Below are 21,081 nucleotides of genomic sequence, written 5' to 3'. Positions count from 1 at the left end.
TAAACTTACCCGATGATCATATAGCTGATTCACACCCAGGGGGGTGGGTAGAGACCAGCATTACATGTTGACATTATTATGAGCTAAGTATTCCGTATTTCATTTTAGCAGTTATTCAAAATAACAAACATAAAATAAATAAGTACCTGGTAAGGAAGTCGACTTGAACAATTACTCTGCCTTTTTTAAGTACGTCTTCCTTACTGAGCCTCGCGATCCTCATAGGATGCTGAGCGACTCCTAGGAGCTGAAGTATGAAGGGTTGCAACCCATACTAAAGGTCTTCATCAAAACCTCTAATCTAGGCGCTTCTCAAGAAATGACTTTGACCACCCGCCAAATCAAGTAGGATGCGAAAGGCTTCTTAGCCTTCCGGACAACCCAAAAACAATAATAAAACATTTCAAGAGAAAGATTAAAAAGGTTATGGAATTAGGGAATTGTAGTGGTGGAGCCCTCACCACTACTGCACTCGTTGCTACGAATGGTCCCAGATTGTAGCAGTTCTCGTAAAGAGACTGGACATTCTTAAGATAAAAGACGCGAACACTGATTTGCTTTTCCAATAGGTTGCGTCGAATATCTTTGCAGAGATCTATTTTATTTAAAGGCCACGGAAGTTGCGACAGCTCTAACTTCGTGTGTCCTTACCTTCAGCAAAGCTTGGTCTTCCTCATTCAGATGGGAATGAGCTTCTCGTATTAACAGTCTGATAAAATAGGATAAAGCATTCTCTGACATAGGCAAAGATGGATTCTTAACTGAACACCATAAAGCTTCAGACGGGCCTCGTAAAGGTTTTTAAATAGAACTTAAGAGATCTTACAGGACATAATACTCTTTCTAGTTCATTTCCAACCATACGATAAGTTTGGAATATCGAACGATATTGGTCAAGGCCGAGAAGGCAGCTCGTGTTTGGCTAGAAAACCAAGTTGTAGAACATGTAGCCGTTTCGGATGAGAATCCGATGTTCTTGCTGAAGGCATGAATCTCACTGACTCTTTTAGCTGTGGTTAAGCATATCAGGAAAAGAGTCTTAAAGGTGAGATCTTTCAGGGAGGCTGATTGAAGCGGTTCGAACCTGTCTGACATAAGGAATCTTAGTACCACGTCTAAATTCCAACCAGGTGTAACCAAACGACGCTCCTTCGTGGTCTCAAAAGACTTAAGGAGGTCCTGTAGATCTTTATTGTTGGAAAGATCTAAGCCTCTGTGACGGAAGACTGATGCCAACATGCTTCTGTAACCCTTGATAGTGGGAGCTGAAAGAGATCGTTCTTTCCTCAGATATAAGAGAAAGTCAGCTATTTGAGTTACAGAGGTACTGGTCAAGGATACGGATACTGACTTGCACCAGTTTCGGAAGATTTCCCACTTTGATTGGTAGATTCTAAGGGTGGATGTTCTCCTTGCTCTAGCAAACGCTCTGGTTGCCTCCTTCGAAAAGCCTCTAGCTCTTGAGAGTCTTTCGATAGTCTGAAGGCAGTCAGACGAAGAGCGTGGAGGCCTTGGTGTACCTTCTTTACGCGTGGCTGACGTAGAAGGTCCACCCTTAGGGGAAGTGTTCTGGGAACGTCTACTAGCCATCGAAGTACCTCGGTGAGTCATTCTCTCGTGGGCCAGAGGGAAGCAACTAGCGTCAACCTTGTCCCTTCGTGAGAGGCGAACTTCTGCAGTATCTTGTTGACAATCTTGAACGGAGGGAATGCATATAGATCTAGATGTGACCAATCTAGTAGAAAGGCATCTATATGAACTACTGCTGGGTCCGGGATAGGTGAGCAAACTATTGGGAGCCTCTTGGTCATCGAGGTTGCGAAGAGATCTATGGTTGGCTGGCCCCAGGTGGCCCAAAGTCTCTTGCATACATCCTTGTGGAGGGTCCATTCTGTTGGAATTATTTGTCCCTTCCGACTGAGACAATCTGCTATGACATTCAAGTTGCCTTGGATGAACCTCGTTACTAGTGAAAAGTCTAGACCTGTTGACCAGGTGAGGAGGTCCCTTGCGATCTCGTACCATGTCAGAGAGTAGGTCCCTCCTTGCTTGGAGATGTACGTCAAAGCCGTGTGTTGTCCGAGTTCACCTCCACCACTTTGCCTTGAAGGAGAGACCTGAAGCTTTTCCAGGTCAGACGTACTGCCAGTAGCTTCTTGCAGTTGAAATGCATTGTCCTTTGACTCGAGTTCCATAATCCCGAGCATTCCCTACCGTCTAATGTCGCACCCCAGCCTACGTCCGATGCGTCCGAGAAGAGAACGTGGTTGGGAGTCTGAACAGTCAGGGGAAGACCCTTTCTAAGGTTGAAAAAGTCCTTTCACCAAGTCAGACCAGACTTTAACTTTCCGGAAATCGGGATCGAGACCGCTTTTAGCGTCTTGTCCTTTTTCCAGTGAAAAGCTAGATGGTATAGAAGAGGACGGAGGTGTAGTCTTCCTAGTGACACAAATTGAACCACGGATGACAGAGTCCTTACCAGACTCATCCACAGCCTGACAGGGCAGCGTTCCTTCTTCAGCATCTTCTGGATGGATAGCAGGGCTGGGGGTCGATCGTCTTGTTCAGCAACGTCCTCATCAGAGGGTTCCTCATCCGAAACTGATGAGGAAACGGCAACGGAGTGGGCAACGTCTGACTCGCTGAATCCGGTCGCACTGGTGGATGCGTGACGGAGCCGGACGCAATATCATGGTACTGCTGCACAGTCTGTGAACTGTCAACCATGGGGACGCGAGGAAGTACAGCGTCAACCCGAAACTGTCTAGACTGTCTGGGTTGTGCAGTCAACACCCTACCGGGTTGCTGAGGTTGACGCACTGCGTCACAACAAGTCACCTCTGCTGGTTGTTGAACGTCTTCCTAGTGACACACTGAACGTCAACAACCACCTCCGAGCGTCGCTTAACGTCAACGTGCGACTGGCAACCCACACTGGGTCGCATCGGTGGAGGAACCACCTCAACTGGCGGACGCGAGTAGGATACCTCAGCGTCAACAGGGCGCACAACCAACCGGTAGGAAGGTTGTTGGCCAGAAGGTTCTTCTCCGTATTAAGTCCTCTATCAAGGACACAAGCTTGGACTGCATGTCTTGCAGCAAAGCCCATTAGGGTCTACGGGAGCAGGTGTGGCAACAGACGGGGTTAGCGACTGAAGCGGAACCATTTACCATCCCTGGAAGCCTTGTTTTGTGTGACATAATAGTACAGCAAAACTTCAAAGGCTCGACAAAAGTTCATAGGAGGCTAAGCAGCTTAAGGCTCCTCTCCAAATGACAGAGTCCTCAAAGGAATATCAGTAGGAGGGAGAACAGCACTTTCTCATCTACAGGAACCTTGTCCGAGAAAAGCTAGGTTATCTCAGTGAGGGTCTCACTGGTGCATTAGCAGCAGACCAGAAGGCAACGTTATGTAACTGCATGACAGTCTGTGAACTGTCAAAAACTGAACTGTCAACCACAACAGGTGCGTGAGGACATGCAGCACTGGTGCATTAGCAGCAGACCAGAAGGCAACGTTATGTAACTGCAGACAGTCTGTGAACTATCAAAAAACTGAACTGTCAACCACAACAGGCGCGTGAGGACATACAGCACTGGTGCATTAGTAGCAGACCAGAAGGCAACGTTATGTAACTGCTTGACAGTCTGTGAGCTGGCAACAACCAAAGCTGTGTGGGGAAGCCTCAACTCCTGACTGACTAGTCTGCTGCGGGCGAGTGGCGGTAACCACAGTGGGTTGCGGAGGCTGACGCACCGTGTCAAAACACGGCAGCTTAACTCCACCCTCCTGTTGTTGTGGTAGCACACGCACGTCAACGGAGTGCTCCGTGCGTCTGTGGGAGTCAGCATGCGTCTGGCAGGGTCGACTGCGCATGGGTGGAGGAGCTCTCACAGCCAGAGTGTGGGAGCAGGCAGCCGCAGCGTCTGCTGGGCGCACAACCGTGGCAGGTTGTAGGCAAACGGGTGCATCGTCAACCTTCTCCGCAGTCGGAGTGTGGGAGCAGGCAGCCTCAGCGTGAGCTGGGCGCACAACCGTGGCAGGATGTAGGCTAACGGGTGCAGCGTTAACCTTCTCCGCACGAAACTCCTGCATAACCGCAGCTAATTGAGTCTGCATAGACTGCAGTAAAGACCACTTAGGGTCTACAAAAGCGGCAACAGACGGAGCTACTGTCAGTTGTGACTGAGGGTCTAAAACAGCGGGTGCGGCAACAGACGGAGTTACTGCCTGTTGCGGTACCACCTTGCCTCTCTTGGGAGGTGTGCAGTCGTCGGATGACTGCAGCGAGTCCGAACTGACCCAGTGGCTACACCTGGGCCGTTGGACATGCGCGGAAGGGACCGACTTGCACTTAATAAGCTGCGAGACCTTGGTCCAAGGTTTCCTACGAGAAACCTCTTCCGCAGACGAGAAGTAAATGGGCTCTCTCGTCTTTGTGTGGGTGGGGCGATCTTGGTAGATACGCCCGAAACCACGGAGGGAAAAACGTCTGTTCGTTGATCAAGGCCTGAGGAACCCATAAGTCGTTCGACATAACTTCTCCCCTGGGCTTGGGAGCTTGCAAGAGGTCCCGGACTAGGTGAACGACAGGCACGAACAGACGAACCCTCGGACGCAACACTGTAACACTTTGCGCATATCACTTTATCACTTTGATTTTCTGTTTTGCACTTATTTCACTGAAATCGAAACTTTTACTGATTTCTACCTGAAACACGCAATCCTACCCTTCATTAAAAGGTAGTAATTGCGAAAACAGTCGTATAATGCAACAGAAAACATATAAAGATAAAGAATTCAGTGGCTGGGAAAGAGACTAAACACTAGATCAAATAAACTACGTTTACAATCTCTCACCGCACATAGCCTGGGAACAAGAATAAAACCCTAGAAACGTTTTACCTTCTTCCCCTACAGCGACTAGGGAGGAGATTAAAACGAGAACAACGTTACCCGCTTGAACGAAACGTTTTTTCTCCTCTCTCTCCCTCCGTCTCTATCTCTCTCTCTCTCTCTTTCTCTCTTGATTTCGCACCTGAGAGAAGAGCCCAATTATATATCGTCAAAACATGTTATTTGCTAAAGGAAAAAACTGAAAGGTTTTCCAAATAAAAAGTTCCTTTAATTTAGAATTTAAACCATTTAAGCTAAGAAAGAATGAACGAAACGCCAGAATCGGTTTACTCTTACTGCAAACTGAAACCGTGAAACACTCTCTCTCTCTATCGTAACGATAGAGCGCATGTTGAACGTCCTGAACGTCAACAACTGCGTAGACTAAAAAAAACTAAACGTTAGTTCATCTTTGAAAACAGTACGAGACTATCAAAGAACTTCTTTCATAAAACATTAAATTTAAAAAGTTATAAATTCTTTAAAGGTAAAATACGATATAACGGGCTCAACGTTGATTAACTTCGGTTCCAAGTTAGGACCGCCTACTATCAGGAAAGGTCGCATGTAAACAAAACATAAAAATTTATTTTTATATGTTGATAATAAATGGAAAGTTAATCGAAGAGGCCTAATAAAGGCGGAGAGATATAAAATATATAGATCTATAACGTGTTAAGCAAAATTACTAAAAACCTAAACACACTTCCGTCTAAGGGAAGGGTCGGCCATTTAAAAGTGAAAGAGAGTCCATACTCTCTTTGTCACCATAATTAAATCTATCCAAAACGAGTTCAAGTTTTGAAATGAAGATAAAACCCCTGCATAGCGAAAGCTCAAAACTGGAATAGTGTACTTCACCAAATAGTTGTGAAAACAAATCCAGTTAGTAACAGCGTATTTAGTAGGTCTTGCCGGTGGCACGACAGAGAGAAAATTGGTTCTGTGTTGACATCGAGTACTTGAGTACCTACTTGACAGATGGCGCTGTTGATGTACACCCCCACCTGTATAGCGATCGCTGGCGTATTCCGCCCGTAGGTTTTTCTGTCGGGCAGCAGAGCTGACAGCTATATGATCATCGGGTAAGTTTAATATTGAAAAACAAAGCTTCATCTTATAAGAAGACATTTATCTCAAGGAGGGAGGAAGTGCCTGTAACCAAACTGGCTGGTTTACTTTCCCCGGAAATGTACAGGACAAAAGTGATGACTCCTTTCAATCTCCCACAAACCTGGGCTAGTTCACTATCAGGGTCTAGTAGAGGGCCAAGGAAGAAGATATATCTGTATGAAGGATATATAAATGGTCATTCATGAGAAACAAGTTTTGCTTACATTTTTAAATCCTCCCACACATCTAAGAGAATGGGAGAGATACTTCTAAACAAAACTAATTTGTTAAGAAAAGTTGCTCAATCATGCTGCTTACCTATCTCTAGCGCCCAGTCCAGCAAATAACAGAGTCACTGCTGCACCACAAGAAAGGGAAGAAGAGGCAAAAAGGGCCAGTTAATCTCAACTCTCATTCTAGACTTACGTCCCGACTCCTATCTTAGACAAGATGTTTCCTGTCACATGAAGAAGATATGTTTACTACACAATCTATTGAGCAACTACCACCACCACTCTAAGGATACAGGTATCTAGGGACCTGTGGGTATAATCCTGTAGGTAATGGGCAGCGAAAGTTGTCTGTCATTACCAAACCTGGGATTAATGGGATATGTCTGACTTCATAAGCTCAAATTCTAGATGTTCTTTTGTCTCCTTTGTAGGAAAAACATGACTGATTGTTCCACGAAGCCAGACAGAATCTGTGTTCTAGATCTATTCTCTTATTCCTTCTATTATTGTACAAAGAGTAAGGACAGGATGGTAAGTCATCTTGGTCTCAGCTAGTCCCTTCTTGTAGGGAAGCAAAGAAGAAAGACTAAAAGTTGTGAATGACTGGGTTCTAGGTCTTTGTCCCAAACTAATTAATCAAGGTGATGGAGATCTTCTATTCTTCAGAATGACTTGTGTTACAGGAAAAGTTATGCCGTTTTCCTACTCACTTTGCCAGAGCTACGTAGAAGAGGATAGTCTAGTGGGTTGAAGTTTTATTTCCCACCCATTTCAAGGCTCGTGTAAGTTTGCTAGAGAGATCTGAAGATTTGCGACATGTTTTATGAGGCTTGAGCTTCCTAGGAAATAAAGACTGTACTCCGCTCCTCATCAATCTAGTCACTTCTCTTGAAAAGTCCAAAGTAGAAGACTTGGGTCAAGGTAAGCGGTATCTTTCACCTTGGAGATTGAAGATTCTCCCTGACGAAGGAAGATATAAAACAGCTGATCGGGATACCATTAGGCATGTGGCCACTTGGGAGAGATCAGGGTCATGCTGAGCCTTGATGTTATTAACCGACAGTTGAGTAATTGGAAAAAATGGTTAAAATGTAATTTTCATAAAATTGATATTGGTAATACTCACCAGGATAATTTAGCAAGCCCTGAATCCCAATAACCCGCCCAAATTTATACCACATTGGCAACACTGATACCTCCTATTCCGTACCACTGTTGGTAACACTGACAACTGGAACGAGAGTTCACTCAACTCTTTCTCCAGTTGTGTAATACCAGAAGTGGGGAAGGATGGGTGGGACAAGCTAAATTATCCAGGTATGTATTACTAACAAAATTTATAATGAAAACTTCATACTAATAAACAATACCTTAGAATAACTTATGTAGTCTAGTTATCCACATTAATAAGGAGGAGGGAACTGGTAGAATTTCCTGTTTTTGAACAGAATATGAAGATAAGAATACAGCAGATAAAGCTAGAAAACCCCAAACTTGAACCTAAACAATTCTAACCTAACAACAGCTGACTGTGACAGAGAAGGTCAAGTAAGAACTGAAGATCAGTCCAAAGTAAGGTCAACAGAAAAAATTGAAGTGGAGAGGACAAGTCCTAAGTCCGAGCAACCTCTTCAAGGAAGACAATGAAACGTGCACCTTTCCTATTTGATGGTGGGATGACCCCAACATCAAAATGGAAAGGGGCAGGAAGAAATAGGCAACTCGTTGCCAGAAAGGAGACCAATCAAGACAATCCATTCAGTAAGATGCCAGGAAGCCACCGAAGAAGCCCATCTATTGCATAACTCCCTCTTTCCCTGAGCCAGAACGACACCTCAAGACAAGTGACACAAAAATCCTTGCGACAAAGATCAGAGCCGACTGAAATTGAATGTGTTTAATTAAGGAAGAGAAGAACTTCCTTAAAAGATCCCAAATGAATCAATAGCTATTGATGCTACTTAATTTTCAATATTAAACTTACCCGATGATCATATAGCTGTCAGCTCTGCTGCCCGACAGAAAAACCTACGGGCGGAATACGCCAGCGATCGCTATACAGGTGGGGGTGTACATCAACAGTGCCATCTGTCAAGTAGGTACTCAAGTACTCGATGTCAACACAGAACCAATTTTCTCTCTGTCGTGCCACCGGCAAGACCTACTAAATACGCTGTTACTAACTGGATTTGTTTTCACAACTATTTGGTGAAGTACACTATTCCAGTTTTGAGCTTTCGCTATGCAGGGGTTTTATCTTCATTTCAAAACTTGAACTCGTTTTGGATAGATTTAATTATGGTGACAAAGAGAGTATGGACTCTCTTTCACTTTTAAATGGCCGACCCTTCCCTTAGACGGAAGTGTGTTTAGGTTTTTAGTAATTTTGCTTAACACGTTATAGATCTATATATTTTATATCTCTCCGCCTTTATTAGGCCTCTTCGATTAACTTTCCATTTATTATCAACATATAAAAATAAATTTTTATGTTTTGTTTATATGCGACCTTTCCTGATAGTAGGCGGTCCTAACTTGGAACCGAAGTTAATCAACGTTGAGCCCGTTATATCGTATTTTACCTTTAAAGAATTTATAACTTTTTAAATTTAATGTTTTATGAAAGAAGTTCTTTGATAGTCTCGTACTGTTTTCAAAGATGAACTAACGTTTAGTTTTTTTTAGTCTACGCAGTTGTTGACGTTCAGGACGTTCAACATGCGCTCTATCGTTACGATAGAGAGAGAGAGTGTTTCACGGTTTCAGTTTGCAGTAAGAGTAAACCAATTCTGGCGTTTCGTTCATTCTTTCTTAGCTTAAATGGTTTAAATTCTAAATTAAAGGAACTTTTTATTTGGAAAACCTTTCAGTTTTTTCCTTTAGCAAATAACATGTTTTGACGATATATATTTGGGCTCTTCTCTCAGGTGCGAAATCAAGAGAGAAAGAGAGAGAGAGATAGAGACGGAGGGAGAGAGAGGAGAAAAAACGTTTCGTTCAAGCAGGTAACGTTCTCGTTTTAATCTCCTCCCTAGTCGCTGTAGGGGAAGAAGGTAAAACGTTTCTAGGGTTTTATTCTTGTTCCCAGGCTATGTGCGGTGAGAGATTGTAAACGTAGTTTATTTGATCTAGTGTTTAGTCTCTTTCCCAGCCACTGAATTCTTTATCTTTATATATGTTTTCTGTTGCATTATACGACTGTTTTCGCAATTACTACCTTTTAATGAAGGGTAGGATTGCGTGTTTCAGGTAGAAATCAGTAAAAGTTTCGATTTCAGTGAAATAAGTGCAAAACAGAAAATCAAAGTGATAAAGTGATATGCGCAAAGTGTTACAGTGTTGCGTCCGAGGGTTCGTCTGTTCGTGCCTGTCGTTCACCTAGTCCGGGACCTCTTGCAAGCTCCCAAGCCCAGGGGAGAAGTTATGTCGAACGACTTATGGGTTCCTCAGGCCTTGATCAACGAACAGACGTTTTTCCCTCCGTGGTTTCGGGCGTATCTACCAAGATCGCCCCACCCACACAAAGACGAGAGAGCCCATTTACTTCTCGTCTGCGGAAGAGGTTTCTCGTAGGAAACCTTGGACCAAGGTCTCGCAGCTTATTAAGTGCAAGTCGGTCCCTTCCGCGCATGTCCAACGGCCCAGGTGTAGCCACTGGGTCAGTTCGGACTCGCTGCAGTCATCCGACGACTGCACACCTCCCAAGAGAGGCAAGGTGGTACCGCAACAGGCAGTAACTCCGTCTGTTGCCGCACCCGCTGTTTTAGACCCTCAGTCACAACGGACAGTAGCTCCGTCTGTTGCCGCTTTTGTAGACCCTAAGTGGTCTTTACTGCAGTCTATGCAGACTCAATTAGCTGCGGTTATGCAGGAGTTTCGTGCGGAGAAGGTTAACGCTGCACCTGTTAGCCTACAACCTGCCACGGTTGTGCGCCCAGCTCACGCTGAGGCTGCCTGCTCCCACACTCCGACTGCGGAGAAGGTTGACGATGCACCCGTTTGCCTACAACCTGCCACGGTTGTGCGCCCAGCAGACGCTGCGGCTGCCTGCTCCCACACTCTGGCTGTGAGAGCTCCTCCACCCATGCGCAGTCGACCCTGCCAGACGCATGCTGACTCCCACAGACGCACGGAGCACTCCGTTGACGTGCGTGTGCTACCACAACAACAGGAGGGTGGAGTTAAGCTGCCGTGTTTTGACACGGTGCGTCAGCCTCCGCAACCCACTGTGGTTACCGCCACTCGCCCGCAGCAGACTAGTCAGTCAGGAGTTGAGGCTTCCCCACACAGCTTTGGTTGTTGCCAGCTCACAGACTGTCAAGCAGTTACATAACGTTGCCTTCTGGTCTGCTACTAATGCACCAGTGCTGTATGTCCTCACGCGCCTGTTGTGGTTGACAGTTCAGTTTTTTGACAGTTCACAGACTGTCTGCAGTTACATAACGTTGCCTTCTGGTCTGCTGCTAATGCACCAGTGCTGCATGTCCTTACGCACCTGTTGTGGTTGACAGTTCAGTTTTTGACAGTTCACAGACTGTCATGCAGTTACATAACGTTGCCTTCTGGTCTGCTGCTAATGCACCAGTGAGACCCTCACTGAGATAACCTAGCTTTTCTCGGACAAGGTTCCTGTAGATGAGAAAGTGCTGCTCTCCCTCCTACTGATATTCCTTTGAGGACTCTGTCATTTGGAGAGGAGCCTTAAGCTGCTTAGCCTCCTATGAACTTTTGTCGAGCCTTTGAAGTTTTGCTGTACTATTATGTCACACATAACAAGGCTTCCAGGGATGGTAAATGGTTCCGCTTCAGTCGCTAACCCCGTCTGTTGCCACACCTGCTCCCGTAGACCCTAATGGGCTTTGCTGCAAGACATGCAGTCCAAGCTTGTGTCCTTGATAGAGGACTTAATACGGAGAAGAACCTTCTGGCCAACAACCTTCCTACCGGTTGGTTGTGCGCCCTGTTGACGCTGAGGTATCCTACTCGCGTCCGCCAGTTGAGGTGGTTCCTCCACCGATGCGACCCAGTGTGGGTTGCCAGTCGCACGATGACGTTAAGCGACGCTCGGAGGTGGTTGTTGACGTTCAGTGTGTCACTAGGAAGACGTTCAACAACCAGCAGAGGTGACTTGTTGTGACGCAGTGCGTCAACCTCAGCAACCCGGTAGGGTGTTGACTGCACAACCCAGACAATCTAGACAGTTTCGGGTTGACGCTGTACTTCCTCGCGTCCCCATGGTTGACAGTTCACAGACTGTGCAGCAGTACCATGATATTGCGTCCGGCTCCGTCACGCATCCACCAGTGCGACCGGATTCAGCGAGTCAGACGTTGCCCACTCCGTTGCCGTTTCCTCATCAGTTTCGGATGAGGAACCCTCTGATGAGGACGTTGCTGAACAAGACGATCAACCCCCAGCCCTGCTATCCATCCAGAAGATGCTGAAGAAGGAACGCTGCCCTGTCAGGCTGTGGATGAGTCTGGTAAGGACTCTGTCATCCGTGGTTCAATTTGTGTCACTAGGAAGACTACACCTCCGTCCTCTTCTATACCATCTAGCTTTTCACTGGAAAAAGGACAAGACGCTAAAAGCGGTCTCGATCCCGATTTCCGGAAAGTTAAAGTCTGGTCTGACTTGGTGAAAGGACTTTTTCAACCTTAGAAAGGGTCTTCCCCTGACTGTTCAGACTCCCAACCACGTTCTCTTCTCGGACGCATCGGACGTAGGCTGGGGTGCGACATTAGACGGTAGGGAATGCTCGGGATTATGGAACTCGAGTCAAAGGACAATGCATTTCAACTGCAAGAAGCTACTGGCAGTACGTCTGACCTGGAAAAGCTTCAGGTCTCTCCTTCAAGGCAAAGTGGTGGAGGTGAACTCGGACAACACACGGCTTTGACGTACATCTCCAAGCAAGGAGGGACCTACTCTCTGACATGGTACGAGATCGCAAGGGACCTCCTCACCTGGTCAACAGGTCTAGACTTTTCACTAGTAACGAGGTTCATCCAAGGCAACTTGAATGTCATAGCAGATTGTCTCAGTCGGAAGGGACAAATAATTCCAACAGAATGGACCCTCCACAAGGATGTATGCAAGAGACTTTGGGCCACCTGGGGCCAGCCAACCATAGATCTCTTCGCAACCTCGATGACCAAGAGGCTCCCAATAGTTTGCTCACCTATCCCGGACCCAGCAGTAGTTCATATAGATGCCTTTCTACTAGATTGGTCACATCTAGATCTATATGCATTCCCTCCGTTCAAGATTGTCAACAAGGTACTGCAGAAGTTCGCCTCTCACGAAGGGACAAGGTTGACGCTAGTTGCTTCCCTCTGGCCCGGTAGAGAATGACTCACCGAGGTACTTCGATGGCTAGTAGACGTTCCCAGAACACTTCCCCTAAGGGTGGACCTTCTACGTCAGCCACGCGTAAAGAAGGTACACCAAGGCCTCCACGCTCTTCGTCTGACTGCCTTCAGACTATCGAAAGACTCTCAAGAGCTAGAGGCTTTTCGAAGGAGGCAACCAGAGCGTTTGCTAGAGCAAGGAGAACATCCACCCTTAGAATCTACCAATCGAAGTGGGAAATCTTCCGAAACTGGTGCAAGTCAGTATCCGTATCCTTGACCAGTACCTCTGTAACTCAAATAGCTGACTTTCTCTTATATCTGAGGAAAGAACGATCTCTTTCAGCTCCCACTATCAAGGGTTACAGAAGCATGTTGGCATCAGTCTTCCGTCACAGAGGCTTAGATCTTTCCAACAATAAAGATCTACAGGACCTCCTTAAGTCTTTTGAGACCACGAAGGAGCGTCGTTTGGTTACACCTGGTTGGAATTTAGACGTGGTACTAAGATTCCTTATGTCAGACAGGTTCGAACCGCTTCAATCAGCCTCCCTGAAAGATCTCACCTTTAAGACTCTTTTCCTGATATGCTTAACCACAGCTAAAAGAGTCAGTGAGATTCATGCCTTCAGCAAGAACATCGGATTCTCATCCGAAACGGCTACATGTTCTACAACTTGGTTTTCTAGCCAAACACGAGCTGCCTTCTCGGCCTTGACCAATATCGTTCGATATTCCAAACTTATCGTATGGTTGGAAATGAACTAGAAAGAGTATTATGTCCTGTAAGAGCTCTTAAGTTCTATTTAAAAACCTTTACGAGGCCCGTCTGAAGCTTTATGGTGTTCAGTTAAGAATCCATCTTTGCCTATGTCAGAGAATGCTTTATCCTATTTTATCAGACTGTTAATACGAGAAGCTCATTCCCATCTGAATGAGGAAGACCAAGCTTTGCTGAAGGTAAGGACACACGAAGTTAGAGCTGTCGCAACTTCCGTGGCCTTTAAATAAAATAGATCTCTGCAAAGATATTCGACGCAACCTATTGGAAAAGCAAATCAGTGTTCGCGTCTTTTATCTTAAGAATGTCCAGTCTCTTTACGAGAACTGCTACAATCTGGGACCATTCGTAGCAACGAGTGCAGTAGTGGTGAGGGCTCCACCACTACAATTCCCTAATTCCATAACCTTTTTAATCTTTCTCTTGAAATGTTTTATTATTGTTTTTGGGTTGTCCGGAAGGCTAAGAAGCCTTTCGCATCCTACTTGATTTGGCGGGTGGTCAAAGTCATTTCTTGAGAAGCGCCTAGATTAGAGGTTTTGATGAGGACCTTTAGTATGGGTTGCAACCCTTCATACTTCAGCTCCTAGGAGTCGCTCAGCATCCTATGAGGATCGCGAGGCTCAGTAAGGAAGACGTACTTAAAAAAGGCAGAGTAATTGTTCAAGTCGACTTCCTTACCAGGTACTTATTTATTTTATGTTTGTTATTTTGAATAACTGCTAAAATGAAATACGGAATACTTAGCTCATAATAATGTCAACATGTAATGCTGGTCTCTACCCACCCCCCTGGGTGTGAATCAGCTATATGATCATCGGGTAAGTTTAATATTGAAAAATTTTATTTTCATTAGTAAAATAAATTTTTGAATATACTTACCCGATGATCATAAATTAAAGGACCCACCCGTCCTCCCCAATAGAGACCCAGTGGACAGAGGAGAAAATTGGTTCTGTGTTGACATCGAGTACTTGAGTACCTACTTGACAGATGGCGCTGTTGATGTACACCCCCACCTGTATAGCGATCGCTGGCGGATTCCGCCCGTAGGTTTTTCTGTCGGGCAGCAGAGCTGACAGCTATATGATCATCGGGTAAGTATATTCAAAAATTTATTTTACTAATGAAAATAACATATTTGTGTAGGAACAAAACACAAATTTTTAAAGCAATTTTTATTTTTCCTAACTATGCAAACCTAAGTCCTTGAGTTACACTTCCTGCCGCAACCACTCTTCAAATCCTAGGTTTCAGTTCAAAGTGGGAACTCAGTGGCCTGTCAGGTGGGCAAGGGTTACTTACTACCCACCAGCTAACTATTGCCACCCCATTATAAATTTTAACAGTCATAGCCAGCTTCGCTGAAAACATACTCCTATTAAAGGACTCAGGTTTGTATTATTAGGGAAAACAAATTATTTCAAGAATTTGTTATGTTTAGTGAGAATAGAGAAGTGGGACTATAGATTAGCTAATATAATTTATATATTTTTAGTGATTTACCAAAGATGACCATTAGTATACTGTACAAATAAACAAGCTAGAAGCATTATGGAACACATTGTATTTTAATGTTTTCATAAAAGAATACAATTTAACATACATTTAAGCTTTAAATATCCTACTGTGTTGCCATTATCAAGGTTCAGGATAGAGTAGGCTACATAATCATTTTTATTCCATGCAACAGAGTAAAACATGAACTTTTACTACAAACCATTTGCTTATGAATTTTATCAGAATTATCATGCATTTTTGTTTTTCAACAGATCGATAGTGTGTGGTCAAAAGCAGCTCTGTGAACTTAGTTTGTGCGAAGAAATCCAAAATGGAAAAGAATAAAACAGATTTTTAATGTATATAATTTAGCTTTGTTTTCTTAGTTTTAATCTCTTTCAAAGTATGGAGGCTAAGAAGCAACGGAGAACACACAAGTGTCCACTATGTGATTACATGGGTGCAGGACCTTCTGAGTTAGGAAAACATGTCACCATTCACACTGGTGAAATGCCTTACAGCTGCGCTGTATGTGGAAAAAAGTTTCGGTTGAAAAATAATTGTAAAAGGCATGAACTCATTCATACTGGGGTGAAATTTGAATGCACCGTTTGTTTGGCCAAATTTAGTGATAAAACTACTCTTCAGAAACACAAGCGCATTCACACAGGAATAGGTTTGCTTACATGCTCATATTGTCAAAAACAGTTTGTGCAAAAAGGAGCTTTAAGAGCTCACATACTGACTCATACTCAAGAGAAACATTTCAAATGTCCCACTTGTGGTAAAGCTTTTGCAGAGAATTATCAACTAAGGGGACATATGAAAATCCATGAGAATGCCATCACTTGTGATTTTTGCTCCAAAGTATTTACTAGGGTGGATACATATGAGAAGCACAGAGCACGGCACATTATTAAAGAAAAAATAGAGTGTCCAGTGTGCCACAAAAAAATAGCTAGTAATTATGGTTTGAAGTTGCACATGCAGCAGCATACGGGAGAGAATATTTTCCAGTGTGGAGAGTGTGATGAAAGTTTTAGATATGCTGAAGAGCTTGAGTCTCATGTATATGTCCATTTAGGAGGAAGTCCTTTATATTGTAAGGAATGTGATAAGCATTTTAAACTCAGAAAATCTTACATGAACCATATGAAGAAACACTCTCCATGTAAAGAAACTTTTAGGTGTCCATTTTGTGATAAGCAGTATTTTGAAAAGAAAAATATTTTATATCATGTCAGAAACAAACATGCAGTTACTGAATTTGAAGAGGATTCTTTTAACTCAGAGAAAGTGTTTGAGTGCAGTATCTGCCAAAAGTCTTTCCATAATGAAAAGTCCCATAGATATCATGAAATTTGTGACCATAGGTTAATTGAACCATCTAAAGAAATGGACGTTAGTGAAGCAGATTTCAATGATAGTGAAATAAAGGATGTATTAGACCAAAGTGAATTGGTTATGAATTCTGAAAACATTGAGCAAAGTATTAGCCTTGTTCCTGATAAGTTTAGTTTAAAGTACCACAAAAAAAATCGCTACCGATGCGAAAATTGTGGCGAATCTTTTAGGTATAAGGCACAACTAGATACTCATAGTTATGTCCATGTGGAAGGGAAACCATTTACATGCGAAGAATGTGGAAAGCAGTTTAGGACCCCAAAATCCTACAAAATGCATATGAAACAGCACTCGCCAAATAAAGAAATATTGAAATGTTTTTTCTGTGATAAGGATTATGCTCAGAAGATGAATCTAGTCCGCCATGTTCGAATGAAACACTCGCACATTGAATTTGAAGAAGATTCTCATGACTCAAAGAAAGTATTTCAGTGCAGTGTGTGCAGAGCATTATTTCCAAATAGAATGTCCTGTTTATGTCATGAAATTTGCGTACACAGTTATCTTGAACCATCACCTGAAAGCTCAGCTCTTAATAATTGGAACATCAAGGCTGAAGAAAGTGTGAGTAAATTTGCAAAACCAGAAGAAGAGAAAATTTGCAACCAAGTTTCAAACATTGTTTATGTTGAGGGTGAACTAGAAGATAAAAGCTTTATTAAAGATAGTTCAGATAAAGAGCAGTGTGCTTCAGAACATGAGGCTAAAGGAATAGATGACCCATTATCCATGTTATATGTACCAAAAGTTGAAGTTGTTTTAAAAGAAGAAGGTTCTAGCTTAGTAGATGAAGATCACTTCGTACAAATAAAGGAGGAAGCTGAAGAACCTACTGAAAATATAGACCCTACCTTATGATGTGTTATTTAATATGTTTCTTTGTTATGGCTTATTTTGACTTAATTTTGAAATATTGTACAGTTATGTTTTAAACTGTAGCAAATGTGACATTATTATGAGTTTCTAATTGTAAATTAAGTTCTTTTAGGCAATGGATGAGACAATTTTTAAATATTTAACTTAGCCGGTGAATATATAATAGCTGCAACTCTGCGGCTCGACAGAAAACACACTCAAAAAAACTCGCGAGCGATCGCTATGAAGGTTGCGGGTGTGCCCACCAGCGCCAACTGTCGGCCAGATACCACTCTTGTATGTAAACAAAACCTTCAATTCTTCTCTGTCGACGTTGACGACAAGACGTATTCATACTCGCTGTAGAACCTGGAGTTTTCTTAACATATTTGGTGAAGTACTTCATTTTGGTTTGAGCTTTCGCAGTACAGGTGTTTTATCTTCAACTTAAATCTTGAACTCGTTTTTGGATAGATTTAATTTTTGATGACTTTGGATTGTTTTTTGGACTTTCCTTGACTTTTAAATGGCCGACCCTTCCCTCAGTACGGAAGTGTGTTTAGGCTTTTAGCAATTATCTTATCACGTTATAAATTAATTATAGATTTTCCTCTATATATTTTATATCTCAACCGCCTTTATTAGGCCTCTTCGATTAGCTTTCCATTTATAATAAACATCAAAATAAATTTTAATGATTTGTTTATATGCGACCTTTCCTGAGAGTAGGCGGTCCTAACTTGGAAACCGAAATTAAACAACGTTGAGCCCTTTCAATCGTAAATAGCTTTTAAAGAACTAATGATTTAAAACTTATTAAATGAATATTTTTTAATAGATATTTTATGAAAGATTTTCTTTGAATAGTCTTCGTACTGTTTCAAAGATGAACTAACGTTTAGTTTATTTATGCTACGCAGTTTGCGCTCTATCGTTACGATAGAGAGAGAGAGTATCACGGTTTCACTTTGCAGAAAGAGTAAATCGATTCTGACGTTTTGTTCATTCTTCTTTCAAAGCTTAAATGTTTTAAATTCTATTTTAAAGGAACTTTTTAATTGAAAAACCTTTCAGTGTTTTCCTTTGGTCAAATAACCTGTTTTTTTGACGAAACGTAAGTGGGCTCTTCTCTTAGGTGCGAAATCAAGAGAGAGAGAGAGAGAGAGATAGAGACGGAGGGAGAGAGAGGAGAGAAAACGTTCCGATCTTTATCTCGTCCCAAGCGGGTAACGTTGTTCTCGAGTTACTCTCGTCCCTAGTCTCTGTACGGGGAGAAAGGATAAAACGTTTTTAGTTTTTTATTCTCGTCCCAAGGCAATGTACGGTGAGAGATTGAAAACGTAGTTTTGAATGAACTAGTGTTTAGTCTCTTCCCCAGCCACTGATTTTTTTATCTTAAAATATGTTTACTGTTTTTTGCTGGTATTAATGTGCTTACATTATACGACTGATTTCGCAATTACAACCTTTTGATGAGGGTAGAATTGCGTGCTTCAGGTAGAAATCAGTTTTATTCATACCTAATGTGAATTGTTAAAAAATTCGATTTCAGTGATATAAGTGCAAAACAGAAAATCGTAGTGATAAAGTGATATTGCGCAAAGTGTTATCAGTGTTGCGACCGAGGGTTCGTCTGTTCGTGCCTGTCGTTCGCCTAGTCCGGGACCTCTTGCAAGCTCCCAAGCCCAGGGGAGAAGTAATGTCGTACGACTTATGGGTTCGAGAGGCCTTGATCAGCGAACAGACGTTCCCTCTATGGTATCGGGTGTATCTTACCAAGATCACCCCTACCATAAGGCGAGAGAGACGATTTTCTCCTCGTCATCCGAAGGCTTTTCGCATAAGAAACCGTGGAACAAGGTTTCGAGGCCCTTTAAGCGAAAGTCAGTCCTTTCAGGACAGGTCCAGCATCCTGGTTTTAACCATTAGGACAGCTCTGACCCTATGCAGTCATCGGAAGACTGCTCACCGCCTAACAAAAGCGTAACACAGACTCCGAGAGTCTTTTTGTAGGCAAGGTTTTGCGGTCACAGACGTTACCCTCGTCTCTTACCGCAACCATTCCCGTTGATCCTAAATGGGTTGTACGGCAAGACATGCAGAATAAGCTTGCCTCCCTTATGGAAGACTATTCTGCCGATAAGTCCGTTGAGCCTAGCCGTTTATCTCATCGAGATCCTGGCCTTCAGCCACCCTAACGTTCCTTTGTGCGTCCTGTTGACGTTGGCGTAGCCAAGTCACGTCAGTCAGGTTGTTTAGAACCACACTCGATGCAGTCTCGCGTGGATTTTCAGCCACATTTGGACGTTAGGCCACTTGCTGATGCTCCTGTTGACGTTCAGGACGTTCGCTAACAATCGGAGTTGACTTGTTTTGACGCTGAGCGTCAACCTCCGCATTCAAGAGTTGTTTTGACTGCTCAGTCTAGGCGGTCAGAGCAGTCTCGAGTGGACGCTGTGCGTCCTCACGCACCTGTTGTTGTTGACAGTTCACAGACTGTCAAGCAGTTACATGACGTTGCGTCCTGGTCTCACGCACCTGTTGTTGTTGACAGTTCACAGACTGTCAAGCAGTTACATGACGTTGCGTCCTGGTCCGCTACTAATGCACCAGTGCGTGTGGACTCTGCTTGTAAAGCATTGCCACCACGGTAGGTCTCTCCCTTGCTTGAGACTCGGCTATTATCGGACAAGGTTCCTTCAGATGAGGAAGTTGCTGTTCCCCCTCCTACTGATATTCCCTTGAGGACTCTGTCAGACGGAGAGGAGCCTAAAGCTGCTTAGCCCTCTATGGACTTTAAATAAATCATGCTGATTTTTAAGGATCTTTGTCCGGATCTTTTTGTAACTGTTGCTCCTCGTTCGCCTAAACGTCAGAGCTTACACTAGGCCTAGCTACTTCGAAGCCGTTGTTTTCTAAGCTAGTGCTCTCTCGCTCTTCTAAGAGAGCTTTACGTTTGCTAGGCGACTGGTTAATCACCAGGAGGAGTTTGGGGGAGACAGCCTTTGCTTTCCCTACTTTTAAGCTGGCTTATAAAGCGAGAGTCTGATATGACACGGGAGAAGTTCTCGGCTTGGGAGTTCCTGCCTCTGCCCAGATAGACTTCTCAAACCTCATAGACTCTCCCTGGCGCCTGGCCATGAGACGCTCCAAGATTTTACAGATCGACTTCACAGCTATTTTCGAGCCTTTGAAGTTTTGCTGTACAATTATGTCATGCATAAACAAGGCTTTCAGGGATGGCTCCAATGATCTAACAGCCACGTTCTCTGCAGGAACAAGTCCCTCAGGGATGGCTCCATGATTTGGCAGCCATGTTCACTGCAGGAGTACGTAAGAGGCAAGTGCGCTCAATGTGTTCATTGTCAAGACAAACTTCACGATGAAGTCTACCAGGCTGTCTTGACAGCATTTATGGAAGGCGACTGGATGGTCTCTCTCGACCTTCAGGAGGCATACTTCCACATTCCTATACACCCGGATTCCCAACCGTTTCTGAGGTTTGTTTACAGGAATGTGGGGTACCAGTTTCGAGCCCTGTGCTTCGGCCTCAGTCCTGCGCCTCTCGTGTTTACGAGGCTCATGAGGAATGTGGCAAAATCCCTCCATCTATCGGGGATCCGAGCCTCCCTGTACTTGGACGACTGGCTTCTCAGAGCATCGTCCAGTCTTCACTGTCTGCAGGATCTACATTGGACGTTGAGTCTGGCCAGGGAGTTGGGACTTTTGGTCAACCTAAAAGTCCCAACTGATCCCATCCCAGATTATTCTATATTTGGGGATGGAGATTCGCAGTCAAGCCCTGCTCGAAGTCCAACTAATGCTGAAACGAAACGTTTATTCAGTCAGGAGTTGGAACAGTCTCGTAGGGACTCTCTCATCCCTGGAGCAGTTTGTCTCACTAGGGAGACTACACCTTCTGCCTCTCCGGTTCCATCTAGCCTTTCA

The 21,081-nt window shown here is 43.8% G+C and overlaps 1 protein-coding gene across 1 annotated transcript in view; it reads left to right on the top strand.

Annotated features, from left to right (window-relative positions):
* The window catches only part of LOC137654171 (zinc finger protein 184-like), a 53,656-nt gene extending 36,339 nt beyond the window's left edge, over positions 1–17,317 (top strand). The window contains exon 2 of the mRNA XM_068387812.1: positions 15,147–17,317. Within this exon, the coding sequence (XP_068243913.1) occupies positions 15,280–17,136 (1,857 nt within the window). The 5' untranslated portion in view covers positions 15,147–15,279 and the 3' untranslated portion in view covers positions 17,137–17,317. The remainder of the gene's footprint in view (positions 1–15,146) is intronic.
* The last annotated feature ends 3,764 nt before the right edge of the window (positions 17,318–21,081 follow it).

Source organism: Palaemon carinicauda, chromosome 1 (assembly GCF_036898095.1).
Source record: "Palaemon carinicauda isolate YSFRI2023 chromosome 1, ASM3689809v2, whole genome shotgun sequence".
Taxonomy (NCBI): Eukaryota; Metazoa; Arthropoda; class Malacostraca; order Decapoda; family Palaemonidae; genus Palaemon; species Palaemon carinicauda.
Note: the sequence above shows the minus strand (reverse complement) of the source record. Positions and strands in the feature narration are given on the sequence as shown.